Source organism: Mobula birostris, chromosome 16 (assembly GCF_030028105.1).
Source record: "Mobula birostris isolate sMobBir1 chromosome 16, sMobBir1.hap1, whole genome shotgun sequence".
In the NCBI taxonomy this organism is placed as follows: Eukaryota; Metazoa; Chordata; class Chondrichthyes; order Myliobatiformes; family Myliobatidae; genus Mobula; species Mobula birostris.
Genome location: NC_092385.1, coordinates 58,029,319 through 58,046,320, shown reverse-complemented (window position 1 = coordinate 58,046,320; position 17,002 = coordinate 58,029,319). Strand labels below are relative to the sequence as shown.

At 41.9% G+C, this 17,002-nt stretch overlaps 1 protein-coding gene across 3 annotated transcripts in view; it reads right to left on the bottom strand.

Annotated features, from left to right (window-relative positions):
- dnah1 (dynein, axonemal, heavy chain 1) overlaps positions 1–15,268 on the bottom strand; it is a 379,457-nt gene extending 364,189 nt beyond the window's left edge. For all 3 annotated transcript variants that reach the window (XM_072280693.1, XM_072280695.1, XM_072280697.1), the window contains exons 1-2: positions 14,865–15,268; positions 2,562–2,753 (exon numbers count right to left, since the gene is read on the bottom strand). In XM_072280693.1, coding sequence (XP_072136794.1) covers positions 2,562–2,741 — 180 coding nt within the window. In that variant the 5' untranslated portion in view covers positions 2,742–2,753; positions 14,865–15,268. The remainder of the gene's footprint in view (positions 1–2,561; positions 2,754–14,864) is intronic.
- Between the last annotated feature and the right edge of the window lie 1,734 nt (positions 15,269–17,002).

The window sequence follows — 17,002 nt, the reverse complement described above, 5'->3', positions numbered from 1 at the left end:
TTGGACTATACATGTGTTTTTCTTGTTTAACAATGTGTGTTTTTTCTCTCTCTCCATTATTTTGGACATACATTATCCTCCTTAGCCCTAGAGGAACACTGTCTCATTTGACTGTATCCATGTATGGTTTGAATTGTTACATACCTCATGGATATCTTGTGACTGTCTTATAACCATGATGTAATGGTCTTTTGGAGGTCACCTGATGTAATTATCCCGCCGATGTGAGGTCATGTGATGACATGTTCACCTCGGGTATAAAAGGAGACCCCTGGGGTGACACAGTTAATTTTCCAATTAGAAAGTCAGCCAGATACTCCGCTCCACTACGTATTTGCCCTATGACGCAGTTTTGATTTAAAACGGAGTTTTACGTTCTGTTGTAAGGTACAAAAGTGTTGGGCCGGCAGTTTAACCAATTGCTGCCCGGTTTGTTGATGTATCTTTTCAGTAGTATTGGAGAGTGAAGACGGGAACCTGAAGGAGTCGTTCGGCGGTTTTGGATAGGATCAACCATTATTGAATTCGTTCAAGAAAGAGTGACCTGCATGAGATAGCCTCTGCTAAAAGCAGCAGAGAAGGCTGTGCAGTATCTAGTATCCAGAGGGAAAGCTCAGTGCTTTTAAACCGTTTTATTTCCATCGTCGTGAATCCTGCAGACAAGGCAGATTCCGGCTGGGATCGGCAGTGACATCGTGTCTTCGAGAAATTCTTTACTACAGGAAAGTCTCTCCTTATTGACTGTATAAATCTCTTGGACTTTCAAATTTACCATTCTAAGAACTGGTTTTGAATTCACCACTTTAAGAACTGTTTTCGCATTTATTGCTTTAAGAACTAGTACTAGTGGCGGTTTGTTAAATGGCCGCATAGCAGTTTACTTCCGGTTAAGATTTTTGTTTGTTTTTTTTTAATATTGAGTAGAATTTAATAAATGTTTGATTGTTTTTATAAAACCGATTGATATTCATTGTTGCCAATCACATGACAGAATTATAATTAAACTTGATTTGAACCAATACCTTCTATGGCAGAAAACTCCACAAGCTCACCATCCTCTGAGTCAAGGGATTTCACCTTATGTCAGTCTTAAATGTCTTCCAGCATTGCTGAAACAGTGACCACTGGTTCTTCATACCAACAGCCAGGGGAAATATCCTCTCCACCTCCACTGTCTGGTTGTCAGAATTGAGTACAGTTTGTCCTGGCAGCAACAAGATTTGGCTACTCTTGATTTTGGCAAATTAACTCATCATCTGACATAACTAGGAAGGAACTGACTGATGTGACTTCATAGGGATTGTGCATAGATCCTTATGTTAACTCAGGTCTAGATAATCTTGCATACTCAGGTACAGATTCATACCTGGATATTGTTGGTCTATATAAACATTGGTTATAGAAGTGAGTCAAAAACATTGAAATTAAGCAATTATTAACTATTCTTACCATGTAGCTGAACATCATTCAAATGAATAGGGTTATGCTTGATGCTCCCTGTCCCTCCTCCACTAAGACTGAAACAAAACTGAAGTTCCCAGTACAAAGTTTAATTGACCCTAATCTCAGGACATCATGGAACAATCTGGACTTAACCGTGCATCCAAGGGACACAAGAGGTCAGATTTACTTGCATCTGATGTCCACTGCACTCCATACTCCATATTTGCATATAATGCAAAAGTGGAGGCATCCAGAAAGCACTAATATGCATCTTACTACTAGTTAACAGATCAGCAATGTCCAGCCCATTGTTTTTTCAACAGACTTTGGTGCTTCCCCATTCATAATGTAATGTTGTAATTGGATAACTGTAGCTTGGTCACCATTATCCAGTTATACCATTCTATCAATTATTTGCATCACTGGGAAATCTACAGCAACATTGATGCTCCTCTCCAATTCCTCAACATTTCCATGAAGGAGGTGCTAAAATCTCTGCAGTCTTCTTTGCTGCAAGTCCTGAGTAGATAGCAGATTCAGATTTATTTATCACGTATATCAAAACACAAAGTGGAATATGTCGTTTGTGTTAACGACCATCATGCCCAATGGTATGCTGGAGGAAGCATGCAAGTGTCATCATGCCTTCCAGCACCAACATAGCATGTGCACCATGCTCATCAGCACAGCACGTTACACAACAAAACAGAACATACTATGTGACAAAGCCACAACAACAAAACAAAGCCCCATTCCTCCTTCTCTCCTACCTACCTACCCATCCACACATATATACAGTCCTCTAACCCCAGGACAGGCTGGACTTTGTACTGGAAACTTCAGTCTTCAGCCTCCAGCCTCCAATGGACTCATGGATTCGCAGCCATTTGACCTTTGATAATGTCCCACCATTGAGCTTGCACGGTTTATGATGTTTACCTCCCAATATTTCTTCACCTTCCCACACAAAATAGATGAAGCACCCAATATAGTGTGGCTCATTGGAGTATTTGGATAGGTAAAGTGCATTTACTGGTTAGGTTAGTCACCTGTTGAATCAACAACATTTGACCTGATTTTGATCATAATAGACATTTACAGACATTCATGGCACTTACCCCGAGAACAGTTAATGCCCCTGAAGCAAGGATATCTGAATAGAAGCCTCTTTTTGTGATACTTGGATATTTTCTGCCAGACTGGTCATCATTCACTGAAGCTCTAGAATCTAGTAAGTTTGGTTTAGATGACTTCAACTTCTTCCTGGGAGGGGTTTTCTTTCTATTGTTTGCTTCCATTCTTTACCAGAACTTAATAATTGAAATAAAATACAATAACATTATTGCCATATAATTTATCTCAACACACAATACTGAAAATAAGACTGTGGAACAGTGATAGGAGTCTGAATTGATAAGAAGTTTCAATACAGCGAATAGGAAAACTTATTTGCAATTTAAAAGAGTAAACATTTTAAATTAAAATGAAAGAACAAAAGGAGAGCTTAAGAATTTCTTTGAAGACAGAATACAATAACAGAACAATAATGAAGGAGACCCTATCATAGATTTAGAGAAAATACTGATGAGCTTAAAATAATAAAAATAATGGGATGAGGAAAGAACAGGAAATGATGATCAGCCAACTGACACAGTGGCCTGTAGAACTACATGATTTTGTAAGGAAAGGAGTAAATGTATTGGTACTGTACAAGATAGCTGACATGCATACACACAGCAACGAATATTTATCCATTACATTTGCCTTCCTGTCCTTTCCATTATGGGTTATTGAGAAAGATGGAAAGATACAGCAAATGTTGTTAAGAAATATTTCAATAGTTAGTGTATTATAAAAATATTAGTAAGATCAATGATCTGCACTTCTTATATCTGTGGAACTCTAGAACATGCTAACTAGAAAATCAAATATATTCTTGGCTATTTCGTTGAAAATCTTCTGGTAAAATTTCATGTTTTGTAGAAGCAGCATAATACTGGACTAGTAATCAGAGGCTTGGGCTTATGATCTTGAGATATACAGTGCCTTGAAAAAGTATTCAGCCCTCAACCCCTCTTTCACATATGCACATGAGTATTGCAACCAGGGATTTTGATCAATTTAATTGAGGATTTTTATTTGTGAATCACATGTTTTTTCACAGTAGAGCTCAAATAAAACAGGGAAAATTATAAAGAATGAAAAACTAAAATTTCAAAATCTGAAATGTCAGCAGTTCAAAAGTATTCATCCCCTCTTTGCTCAGTACTTAGTTAACAACCTCTCGCAGTTATCACAGCCAGTAGTTTTTTCATAATGTGATGAAGCAAGATTTGCCCATTTCTCCTTGCAAAATCGCTCAAGCTGTGCCAGGTTAGTTGAGAAGCAATGGTGAACAGCAATCTTGAGGTCTAGCCAGAGATATTCGATCTGGTTACGGTCAGGACTCTGACTGAGCCACTCAAAGATGACAATTTTGCGCATTTGAAGCCATTCCACGGTTGCCCTGGCAGTATCCTTTCGGTCACTGGCTGCTGAAGGATGAACTTCCTCCCCAGCTTAAGCTTTCTGGTAGAAGCTAGCAGGTTTTTATCCAGCATCTCTCTGTATTTAGTAGCATTCATCTTCCCATCAATCCTGACCAGATTTCCAATCCCTGCTGTTAAAAAGCATCCCCATAGCATGATGCTACCTCCACTATACTTTACAGTAAAGATGGTGTTACCTAGCTGATACATAGTATTGCATTTACACCACATGTACCAATTAATTTTGATGCCAAATGTTCCACTTTAGTCTCATCTGACCAGAAAACCTTCTTCCAAATCTTTACACTATCTTCTAAGTGATACTTTGCAAAGTCTTTATGGGCAAGGATATGCTTTTTTTTAGTGGTATGTGTGTCGTAAATCTAATACTGCCCACCAGCCAGGTGACAGCAGGTAAACCTTCTCTGCAGCCTCTGTAAACCTATCACGCCAGTTCTGTAGTGTGGTAAACAGAAAACAGCATTCTGGATGTGGCCTAACTGTTCTTTTTCACAAGACCTACCTGCTCTTGCATTTCTGTAGCTCAGCCAGTAGAGGTAGACATTCCATTTGATTTCTACCTGTCTTGCCACTTTCAGGGCTTTGTGGACATGCACTCCAAGGTCTCTCTGTTTGTTTATACTTCTAAGTATGCTATTATTCATTGTGTATTTCCTGCCTTTCTCCCATGCATTCTTTACCAGATTTAATTCCACTAGCCACCTTTGTGCCAAACTAACTAATACCTTAATAGCCTTACATCGCCCAAATCTTTCTTTTTCACCATCAAACACTGTAACATTTGCAAACTTCTTAATTGTAGATCCTACATTTGACCCCAACTCATTCCCATAGTCCACATAAAAAAGCAAATGGCATAATACTGACACCAGCGACACACAAATTTCCTTCACTTGAATGTCCCTTGCTGTTTGCCAGTGGATCAAATTTTAATTCAAGTTTGCACTTTCTCAGGGATCCACTGGGCTCTTAGGATCATGATTAAACTGTCATTGGGGCTTTGTCAAATGCTTTACTTGATTCATGTAAATTATACAAAATTTTCATCATCATTCCTAAAAATCATTAAACCTTCCCTTAACAAATCCATGCTATTTGGCTTTGATTAGCCTGGGTTGTTACGGGTGCTGATAAATTTTATCCCTCAGAATCTAGAGTGCAAAATTCGGGGAGTAGATGGGTGAACACCAAGAGAGGTAAAGAGAGAAGGAAGTCAGTTGTGGGTCCCCCTGTGGCCATTCCCATCAGCAACAGGTATACCCCTTTAGATACTGCTGAGGGGGACGACCTATCTGGACATGGCAGCAGCAGCCAGACCAACAGCACTGCGGTCAGCTCTGAGCCTCAGAAGGGTAGGGTGGAGTCAGGTGGAGCAATAGTCATAGAGGACTCAATAGTTAGGGGGACAGATAGGGATTCTGTGCCATCAGAAGAGACACCAGGACAGCGTGTTACTCACAGGTGCTAGGGTCCAGGATGTCTCTGAGTGGTTGCTGAATATTCTTGAACAGGAGGGTGAGCACCTGGAGGTTGTGGTACATGTTGATACCAATGACATAGGCTGGAGAAGGATAAAGGTCTTGCACGTAAATCAAGGAAGCAGGCTGAAAAGCAGGACCTCCAAGGTGGTAATCTCCAGATTACTCCCAGTGCCACGAGCTAATGAAAGTCAGAACAGGAAGATAGCGCAGATGAATGAGTGGTTGAGGACATAATGCGGGAGGGGGAAGGTTTCAAGTTCTTGGATCATTGGAACCTTTTCTGGGGAAGGGGTGACCTGTACAAGTGGGATGGGTTGCACCTGAACTGGAGAGGAACCAATATGATGGGAGGGAGGTTTGCTAATGCTATTGAGGAGAGTTTAAACTAGATTTGCAGGGGGGTGGAATCCTAAGTGAAGAGGCAGAGGATGGGGCAGTTGGCGCATGAGTAGGGACAGCTTCTAGGGAGTTTGTGAGGAAGAATAAGCAGATGATAGAGCAAAGATGCATTCAGCCAGATGGTTTGAGATGTGTCTATTTTAATGCAAGGAGTATCATAAGCAAGCCAGATGAACATAGAGCATGTATCAATACGTGGAACTATGATGTGTGGCCATTACAGAAACTTGGATGTCTCAGGGGCAGGAATGGCTGCTGAGTGTGCCAGGCTTTAGATGTTTCAAAAAGGACAAAGGAGGGAGGCAAATGAGGTGGGGGAGTGGCATTGCTAATCAGGGATAGTATCACGGCTGTAAAAAAGGAGGAAGTCATGGAGGGATTGTCTACTGAGTCATTGTGGGTGAAAGTCAGAAACAGGAAGGGGACAATAACTCTACTGTGTGCTTTTATAGACCCCATCCAATAGTAACAGAGACATTGATGAGCAGATAGGGAGGCAGATTCTGAAATGGTGCAATAATAATAGGGTTGCTGTGATGGGTGATGTTAACTTCCCTAATACTGACTGGCATCTCCTTAGAGCAAGGGGTTTGGATGGGGTGGAGTTTGTTAGGTGTGTTCAGGAAGATTTTGTGATGCAATATGTAGATAAGCCAACTAGAGGACAGACTGTACTTGATATGGTATTGGGAAATAAAACTGGTAAGTTGTCAGATCTCTCAGTGGGAGAGCATTTTGGAGGTAGTGATCGCAACTTTATCTCCTTTACCATAGCGCTGGAGAGGGATAGGAGCAGACAATTTGGAAAAACATTTAATTGGGGTAGGGGAAAATATGATGCTATTAGGCAGGAACTTGGGAACATAAATTGGGAGCAGATGTTCCCATGGAAACACACGGCAGAAATGTGGCAAATGTTCAGGGAGCATTTACATGGTGTCCTGCATAGGCAAGTTCCATTGAGGGATGGAAAGGATGGTAGAGTAAAAGAATCATGGTGTACAAAGGATAAAGAAAATCTAGTTAAGAAGCAAAGCTTACAAAAGGTACAAGAAACTAGGTACTGTCAGATCTCTAGAAAATCACAAGGGTGCCAGGAAGGAGCTCAAGAATGAAATTAGGTGAGCTGGAAGGGGCCATGAGAAGGCCTTGGCAAGCAGGGTTAAGGGAAATCCCAAGGCATTCTACAAATATGTGAAGAGGAAGAGGATGAGCCATGTGAGAACAGGACCAATCAGGAGTGATAGCGGAAACATGTGCATGGAGCCGGAGGAGGTAGTGGAGGTACTTAATGAATTCTTTGCTTCAGTATTAACCAGTGAAAAGGACCTTGGTAATTGTGGGCAACACACATAAAAATTGCTGCCTGGCCTGCTGCATTCACCAGCAATTTTTATGTGCGTTGCTTGAAATTCCAGCATCTGCAGATTTCCTCGTGTTTGGTAATTGTGGGGATGACTTACAGTGGACTGAAATGCTTCAGTGTATAGACACTAAGAAAGTGGATACGCTGGAGCTTTTGAAAGGTATTAAGTTAGATAAGTCACCAGCACCGGATGAGATATATCCCAGGCTACTGTGGGAAGCAAGACAGGAAATTGTTGTTCTGGCAAGGTTCAATAGGGATGTGAAAAATACCAGAGGATTGGAAGGTTGCAAACGCTGTTCCCTTGTTCAAGAAAGGGAGTAGAGATACCCAGGAAATTATAGACCAGTGTGTCTTACTTCAGTGGTGGGCAGGTTGTTGGAAAAGATCCTGAGAGGCAAGACTGATGAGCATTTGGAGAGACGTAATCTGATTAGGGATAGTCACTATGGCTTTGTCAAAGGCAGGTCATGCCTTACGACACTGATTGAATTCTTTGAGGATATAACAAAACAGATTGATGAAGGCAGAGCAGCGGATGTAGTGTATATGGATTTCAGGAAAGTATTTGATAAGGTTCTGCATGCAGAAAGTAATGAGGCATGGGATCCAAGGAGACCTCGCTTTGTGGATCCAGAATTGGCTTGCCCACAGAAGGAAAAAGGTGGTTGCAGATGGTTCAAATTCTGCATGGAGGTCGGTGACCAGTGGTGTTCCGCAGGGATCTGTTCTGGGGCCCCTCCTCTTTGTGATTTTTATAAATGACCTGGATGAGGAAGTAGAAGGGTGGGTTAGTAAGTTTGCTGATGACACAAAAGCTGAGGGTGCTGTTGATAGTCTCAAGAAATGTCAGAAGTTACAGCACGACATCAATAGGATGCAGAACTGGGCTGAGAAGTGGCAGCTGGAGTTCAACCCAGATAAGCGTGAACTGATTCATATTGGTAGGTCAAATTTTAAGAGAGAATGTAATATTAATGGTAAAACCCTTGGCAGTGTGGAGGATCAGCGAGATCTTGGGGTCCATGTCCACAGGATACTCAAAGCTGCTGCACAGGTTGACAGTGTCGTCAAGAAGGCGTATGGTATGTTGGCCTTCATCAACCGAGGGATTGAGTTCAAGAGCTGTGAGGTAATGTTACAGCTATAGAAGATTTTAGTTAGACCCTATTTGGAGTACTGTGTTCAGTTCTGGTCACCTCACTACAGGAAGGATGAGGATACTATAGAAAGAGTGCAGAGGAGACTTACAAGGATGTTGCCTGGATTGGACAGAATGCCTTACAAGAACAGACCATAAGATATAGGAGCAGAAGTAGTCCATTCGCCCCATCGAGTCTGTTCCGCCATTCAATCATCAACCAAAAATAGGTTGAGTGAACTTGATCTTTTCTCCTTGGTGCGATGGAGGATGAGAGATGACCTAATAGAGGTATATAAGTGATGAGAGGCATTGATTGCGTGGATAGCCAGAGACTTTTTCCCCAGGGTTGAAATGGCTAACATGAGGGGGCAGAGTTTTAAAGTGCTTGGAAGTAGGTACAAGGGGGATGTCAGAGGTAAGTTTTTCACACAGTGGAGGGTGAGTGGAATGCACTGCCAGCGTTGGTGGTAAAGGCGGATACGATAGGCTCTTTTAAGAGATTCCTAAATAGGTACATGGAGCTAAGAAAAATAGAGGGCTATGCAGTAAAGAAATTCTAGGTAGTTTCTAGAGTAGTCGGCACAACATTGTGGGCTGAAGGGCCTGTAATGTGCTGTAGGTTTCTGTGTTTTTTCTATGTTTCAACATTTTGTCTTCTATCTATATCAGCTATAGTTTGTTACTCCATTTCTTACTCCCTTTTTAAATACATTGACAATATTCCAGTCCTCTGTCAAGCTAGTTTAAACTCTTCCCAATTACACTAGGAAATATGTCAGCAAGAGTATTGATTCTGGTCTTGCTAGGATGCCAGCTGTTCTCCTGTACAAGTCACATCTCCCCTAGAAATTAGCTCCATAACTGTAGAACTCTCAGTCTGCACAATAGCATCAGACCCACGTTGATTTGCACTATTTCTATACTCACTGATGTGTAGTATTCAAGACCTCCAAGTCCTGCTCATTAATATCTTCCCTTATTCCATGCAATATGCATGACTACAGCTCCCCTGTCCATACTATCCCTATTGTTTAGGCAGAGTTTCCTGTAGTACTATTGATATGGAACACTCACAATGCGCTGGAAGAAATCAGCAGGTCAGTCAGCATCAGTTGAAAAGATTAGTGGACGTTTCAGGCCGAAACCCTTCGTCAGGACTGAAGGAAGAAGCTCCAGCCCCTTGGTATGAACATAGAATTCTCCAACTTCTGGTAATTCCTTCCCCCTCCCTTCCTCTATCCCTATTTCACATCACCTCCCTCATAGTTCCGCCTCCTTCTACTATTGTTCTCCTGCCAATCACCTCCCTGCTTCCTCCCCCCCACCCCTTTGTCTTTCAAATTACTGTTTTTTTCAACTACCAGCATTCTTCAAACCATCCCCAAAGTTCTTCCTTCAGTCCTGACGAAGGGTTTCGGCCCGAAACGTCGACTAATCTTTTCAACTGATGCTGACTGACCTGCTGAGTTCCTCCAGTGCATTGTGAGTGTTCCTTTGACAACAGCATCTGCAGATTATTTTGTGTGTACTATTGATATGACTCTGGCTGTCTTCTCTTAGGAACCATTCTCCACTTTCCCATCTGTTTTGTGCAATGCTTAAACTATGGGGATAATACCCTTATGGAAGGTGCTCTCATGTTACACTTAGTTTCTTACAAGCTTTCTAAAGAACAAGCATTGAACTGGGAGTTTCTATATACTTTTCTAGTCCGGACCTGGAGCAGGACTGTCCTGTGCCCTCATTCACAGGGATCTGACACAAGTTACCCTAGCCTTCTGACTTGGTTGCAATACATTTGTGTGCCACACAGTGTGAAACCTGTATTTCTAGTTACTCTCTACCTCTGTAAAGTACCTGGATGGAAGTTAGGAATACCAATTGCAATGACAGAGTCTGGCTCCTTAGCGGGACGGGTGAGATCCATAGCAAAAGGCAAAAGACAGTGGTCATGATGAGAGAAGGATGCAGCTAAGTAAGGTGTCAATAAGAAACTTTAATAATAATGAAGAATATTTAGTGAAATGAGGAGAGATGAGATATTAAAATATCAATTGTATATGTTCGATCCATCAACCTCAATGACTTTTGACCCTTCAAAAGTAGCAGCAGAGTGCATCATACAACACAAACAGGATAAGCCATTTAGCCCGTCAATATTTTTTTTCACTAGGATCATGGGTGATCCTTTACTATTCTCTTTCACTGACCCCTTGATCCCTTTAATATCCAGTGGGAAAAAACAGTAGATCTGTGTCATAACACAGTAATTGAACCTCCATAACAAACCTCCTGGGTTGAGGATTGGAAAGACTCACCTCAATCACCCTCTGACAACATTTCTCCTTACCTCAGTTCCTTGATTTGAGAATATGAACCCTTGTTCAGAAACCTCAGCCAGCAAAAGTATCATGGTATCAACCTTGTCAAGAATGTTATATATACAGTATTGCACATTATTCAGTACTGAATGGCCATAACACTCGTCTTGATCTGGCCAATGCCAGCATTCATACTCTATTCTGAACCGTGGGACATTCATTCCACTTATGTAGTGTAGTAACTAAGTCATACATATGCTTTATACATATTGAAATCTGGATCTATTCCATGCCTCAATTATAAAAGGAAACTATAAATTTTGCTCTATCCACCTAACTTTAAAAATAACTTGAGATCAGAAATCCATGCTCTTTCTGGGTAATTCCAATAAAATTACAGATTATGCCTTGAGATGAGAAATAGGTTTAATCCTTGGAAATGTAGCCAAATGGTTTTGGAAAAGAGAAGTCAGCTAAGAGGTATTAGACGCGGGAATAGGTGAATGACGTGGGTGTGATTTCTGTTCCGTCTCACCATATAGTTTGTCTATTAAATTTTACCGCTGCCACTGGATTTTGGCAAGATGTTCATTTCATTACTTTCCTGTTGCTCTCTAACTCCACAAAAAATTCATTTTATGACTTACTCATACACATCCAATATTGTCAGTTTATGCTCCTCCTATTATCAGTTTATGGAAGTTTTTTAAAAATCTAAACAGAAGAGGGCACTTTTGGTATTCCTCAAAACTCATTTTTCTCTTAGTAATATAAATGTAATAGCATAAATTTGGTTGTGATGCAAGACCTCAACCAGAAATGTCAACCCTCACTGTGCCTTCACAGATGTTGCCTGACCCATTAAGTTCTTCCAGCAGTTTAGATTCAGATTTCAGCATTTGCAGTTTCTTGTGTCTCCATAACCTTAGTTCAGCTTCTACCCAAAAGTTCAAAGATTCAAATATTACCAAAGCATGTATCAATATGTATCAAAATGGTTGTTGTGACATGCCTAGTGTGGCAGTGTAGTAAGTAGTGCTTGTCGCTCTCACTTTCAGCTTCCACCGCTAGCTAGCAGTCTTGCAAAAAGGAGAGCTGAATGTGTAAGTCTCTCCCTGCCAGTATATACCCTCTCCAACAGCAAGGCTGATGTAGTGCCTCCTCGCTGGTGAGACACAGAAACTGAACTCCTTTCAGATGCAGGCTGAACTACAGAGGAGGTCTGGTCCCTGCACACGTAGCACGCAGGTCCACCGGTGTGTGGACACACCCTGGTGCTCGTGAACCAGATCCCCAGCTGTGTGCCTTGTGGGCAGCCTCGGGACAGATGAAGGCTACAGGAGTAAACCCAGACGGCAAATCCAGAGTGGAGCCCCGAAGGCGGCTGGACGTCGTTGAACATCCTTCCGGCAGCTCCTGCAGTCAAGCTGGTGTCAAAAGTATTGCTTCATAAGCTTTCCTGTGCACTACACTGGTGAGGCCGAGAGGGGGATCTTGATGACTGGGCATCTCAGGATCCCCATACCTTCCACCCAGGCTTGTGATGATCATCATCATCATCCATTGTCTTTGAGACAAATGGATGCCAACAGCAACAACAATACAACTTGAAATTTGCATTCTCCAGCCAGCCATGGAAACTTGAACGAATATGAAAGTCATTTAGAGAGGAACATCAACCCACTCCCCCCCCCACCCGTTAAAAAAACAGCATTCAAATAATCAATCCCCCAAAACCCCCCTCCTCCACACAAAACGGAACGTATGAAATGTTACTCAAATTTAACATTTCTCTGTTATTCATTATTACAGCTCTGCTGTTTGATATCATTGGTTAGACAGTATCAGCAGAGACACATTCAGATGTAACCTGAGCAGTGTTAAATTCCCATTCAGTTGGGCTCCTGGAGATTGGCATACCAGAACCATTCCCACCCATGCTGACCTAAAAGTTCAGGTGTTGGTGTGGGTTCTGGATCTTCCACTCTGAGAGATTTCACCAAAATTACAGTGAATATTTTGGGTATTTTTGCCAAAATACTAATGGCAATATGTACAGCTAAACACAAAATGTATCATTAAAATCATGAATCATTTGGGGATTTCAGGCATTAAAACACAAAGATGGATGGTTCCATTTGAAATGACGCATTGTCTTTCCTGGTGCTAATATCATCCCAAAAAAGGAAGTGGTAAATACCTGGAACGTACTGCCAGGGGTAGTAGCGGGTATGATAGTGGCTTATAAGAGAATGTAAGATAGATACATGAATATGAAGGAAATGGGGGGGGGGGGGGAAATATGGATCATATACAGGCAGAAGAGATTTAAATTAATTTGCTTCAGCATTATCTCACTGTTACCATCAGGTAGGAGATACAGAAGCCTGAAGGCACACACTCAGCGATTCAGGAACAGCTTCTTCCCCTCTGCCATCCGATTCTTGAATGGACTTTGAAGCTTTGGACACAACCTCACTTTTCTTTTATGCATTTCTGTTTTTGCACATTTTTAATAACCTAGTCAATATACATAATTGATTTACTTTTTTACTTATTATGTTTTATTTTATTTATTATTCTTTCTCTCCCTGCTAGATTATGTATTGCATTGAACTGCTGCTGCTAAGTTAACAAATTTCACGTCACACGTCGGTGATAATAAACCTGATTCTGATTCTGAACCGAAGGGCCTGTTCCTACACTGTACTGTTCTATGTTGTACATCTGAACCAAAATACTGGAAATGCTCTGGCAAAATCTGTGCAGAGAGAAAGGCTGAGTTAACATTAGAGAGGAATAAACTTGCATTAGAACTTTCCAGTACTGAAACAAACAGTAAAAGCAAATTTCCTGATTTTGTTTTCAATTGTCTCCCAACGTCTACAATGTGCCTAGACGATAAATAAAGTGCTGCCCCTCTGTCATATGTGGCACTTCACTGAATAGTGTAGACAGCCACAGATAGGTCGGAGTGGATGAAAGTGAAGAACTAAGTTGGTAGCCTAGGGTCACTCTTATGTATAGAATAGAAGTTTGCAATTACGGTATGGATTAAATCTCGACTCTGGCACAATTTTGGCAGAGTGCCATAAGAGGTACTGTTGTCAAACTTGGTTCGATCCTTATCTCTAGTGCTGACTAAGTGGAGATTTTGCTTCCTCCCTGTGGTGCTCCTACATCCTAGGGTAGTAAGCACAGTAGTGCAGCAATTACTGTAATAGTTTACAGCACCAGCAAGCGGGTTCAATTCCCGCCACTGCCTATAAGGATTTTGTAACGACCATGTGGGTTTCCTCCAGGAGCTCCAGTCTCCTCCCACATTCTAAAGATGTTGGGGTAGTCAGTTAATTGGACACATTGGGCCAGATGGCCTGTTACCATGCTAAACATCTAAATAAAATAAATTACCCCTAATATGTATGAGTGGCAGGAGAATCAGGGAAAGTTAATGAGCACCAGAAGGAGAAAAGAATACAGGAAAATAAGTGGGATATTTGGGTGCTACTGTAGGCTCTCTGGCCCAATGGTTTCCAATGTCACCAGGAAATCTTCTTGGACCTCAATGCCACAGGTGAATAGCCTAAAGTAATAATCTGTGACTTAAATTCATGTGCTGAGCAATTCAGTCGATATCATTGCTTTGTTTTAATGACCAAATGTGAACATTTGGAATGTACTCCCATTCGTGTTTTTTTCCCTTCCAGCTGATTCAACCTCTTCAGTTCAGATTGGTCCACAGTTTTACGTAAACTCTTAAAAAGGGCAATTGCCCATAGCAGTGACGTAAAACTAGGCAGCATGGGTTTGGGATAAGGGGAAATATCCGAGAAAGAACCAGAGGGTGGTGGGAATCTGGAACTAGCTCCTGGAGGGGTGGTGGAGACAGAGACTTCGGTTAAGAAGTATCCAGACGAACACTTGCCTCGTCAGTGTACGGGAGGCTTGGACAAAGTATTGGTGTAGGGGATGGGTGGGCCAAGGGGCCTATTTCTGTGATAACCCTATGATTCTAAATGTTAGTGAGCGAATGGAGAGAGAGCGTGTGTGAAAGAGAGGAGCTGCGTTTGAGAAAGTGCGTGTGGGAGAGCGAGGGGGAGAAAGAGAGAGACATGGGGCGGGGGGAGGATTAAATCCAATAAGTTGTACAGTCGTACTCACGCCGGGCTAACGGCCGCTGTCTCACCCCGCGTCGCCACCGAACCCCGCGTCGCTTAGCAACCGAACGCTCCGCGGTTACCAGGAAGTAGGCGCCAATCTCTCCGGAAGGGGTTCGGAGTACAAAGTACATGCCAGCCACACCACGGCAGTGCCTTCTGGACAGATTCGCATTGAACTAAATATTTTTATATAATAGACACCCATGCTTCTAAAATTCAAAGTTTCCGTTGCTTTTTTTCATGTTTCTAAATGAAGTGATGATCCCCTCTCCGAATTTCGCTTTGGAATCTTATCCTTCATGTGCCTTGCGCGTTACACGCTCGGCTCTCCACGCAGCGTGAATGATGTCTCACACACTTAGATCTGTTAGTACTTTCACAGTGTCCATATACTTTCTTCTTTGCCTTCCATAAATGGTGGGCGATTGGGGAGGGGTTGATGACCAACTCTAGTCTGAACTGCGGGGCTTGCTCCGCAAAATATAAACTAGTTTCATTTTCCTTAAAAAGAAAGTCTCCTCTTGAAAAAATAACCTAAAAAAATTAAAACTAAGTATCCAAGTACAAATAATCAACTGAAGCTTTACTATTTCTGAATGATTATTAACACTGTCTCATATGACGTAAAAAGTGTTGTTTTGCGACCGCAAAAAATTATAAGGGCATAGTTATTATGATTTACGAAATAAATAAATAGTGCAAAAAACATAATAATGGGCAAATGTTCATAGGTTCATGGACCGTTCAGATATCTGATAACGGAAGTGATTATTAAGTGTGCGTTTTCAGGTGGTGTAGATCTTTTGAAAACAATTCTGACATCGTCAGGTCGCAGAATGGAACTTTTCTTCACACTTTTAAACGTCGGAAGGTCACAAAGTGCACAAGGAGAACGTCCGTTGCTATGAACCATTCGCTCCGAAGAAATTGAAGCTGCAGGCAGCCCATGCAGACAGAAAGTCATATTGGCTCAGAACAGCAAGAACATTTGAGGGTTTTTTTTGCAAGTATAACAAGTCGCCATTTCGTAAACACAAAATACTCTGCAGATGTTGGGGTCAAAGCAACACTCACAACAAAATGGAGGAACTCAGCAGGTCAGGCAGCATCTGTGGAAACGATCAGTCAATGTTTTGGGCTGGAACCGAAACGTTGACTGACGAAGGGTTCCGGCCCAAAACGTTGACTGATTATTTCCACGGATGCTGCCCGACCTGCTGAGTTCCTCCAGCGTGTTGTGAGTGTTGCAAAATCACCATTTATTTTCTATTTCTAAATAGCCCTTCCTGGGGAGTTATAGTGGTCAACTTGGTCAAGATAATGCTAAAAGTGAGGTTAGATTGGGAGTTTCAAGATTTATACAGATACATTTCCAGATATGAGAATTTATCCCGGGCTCAGCATATTGCAATTATAAAGAAGGCATAACATTGGCTATATTTCATTAGGAGCTTGTGTAGACTTGGTATGTCACCAAAAGACACTCGCAAATTTCCACAGATGTACTGTGGAGAGCATTAATTTGGATATGGAGGGGCTGCTGCACAGGATCAGAAAAAGCTGCAGGGAGTTGTAAACTCAGCCAGTTCCATCATGGGTGCTAACCCAGACATCCCACCTCTCCCGGAAGTTCCGGGAGTCTCCCGCATATTGATAACGGCTCTTCTTCTTCTCTGTCTTATTTTACGGCAGTTGGCACCCAGCTTATTGGTGCATTACCGCCACCTTCTGCTCCAGAGTGTGCAATAGACTTGCATTCTAAATCCCTTCACCCAATCACACACACACATACCCTAACCTACACTTTATCTTCCCATCTTTGGCCATCCTAGTACCCTATTCCTGCTAATCCATCATATCCCATAAAAAACCCCTGTATCCCTTAAGAAAGCTAAAAATACCCTGACCTGTGCTCTCTCACCCATGCCCAGCAACTCTTTTAATGTGAATTCCTGCACCCCCAATTCCCTTAGATTAATTCTCATCATCTCTCTCTCTATCCCACACTCCGTGCAACTCAGAACTACATGTTCTACTGACTCGTCTTCCTGACATTCCTCACACTATCCTGTCTGGTGTTTCCCTATCATTTTCAATGTTTTGTTTAATACACAATGCCCCAGCCTTAACCTAGTCCAT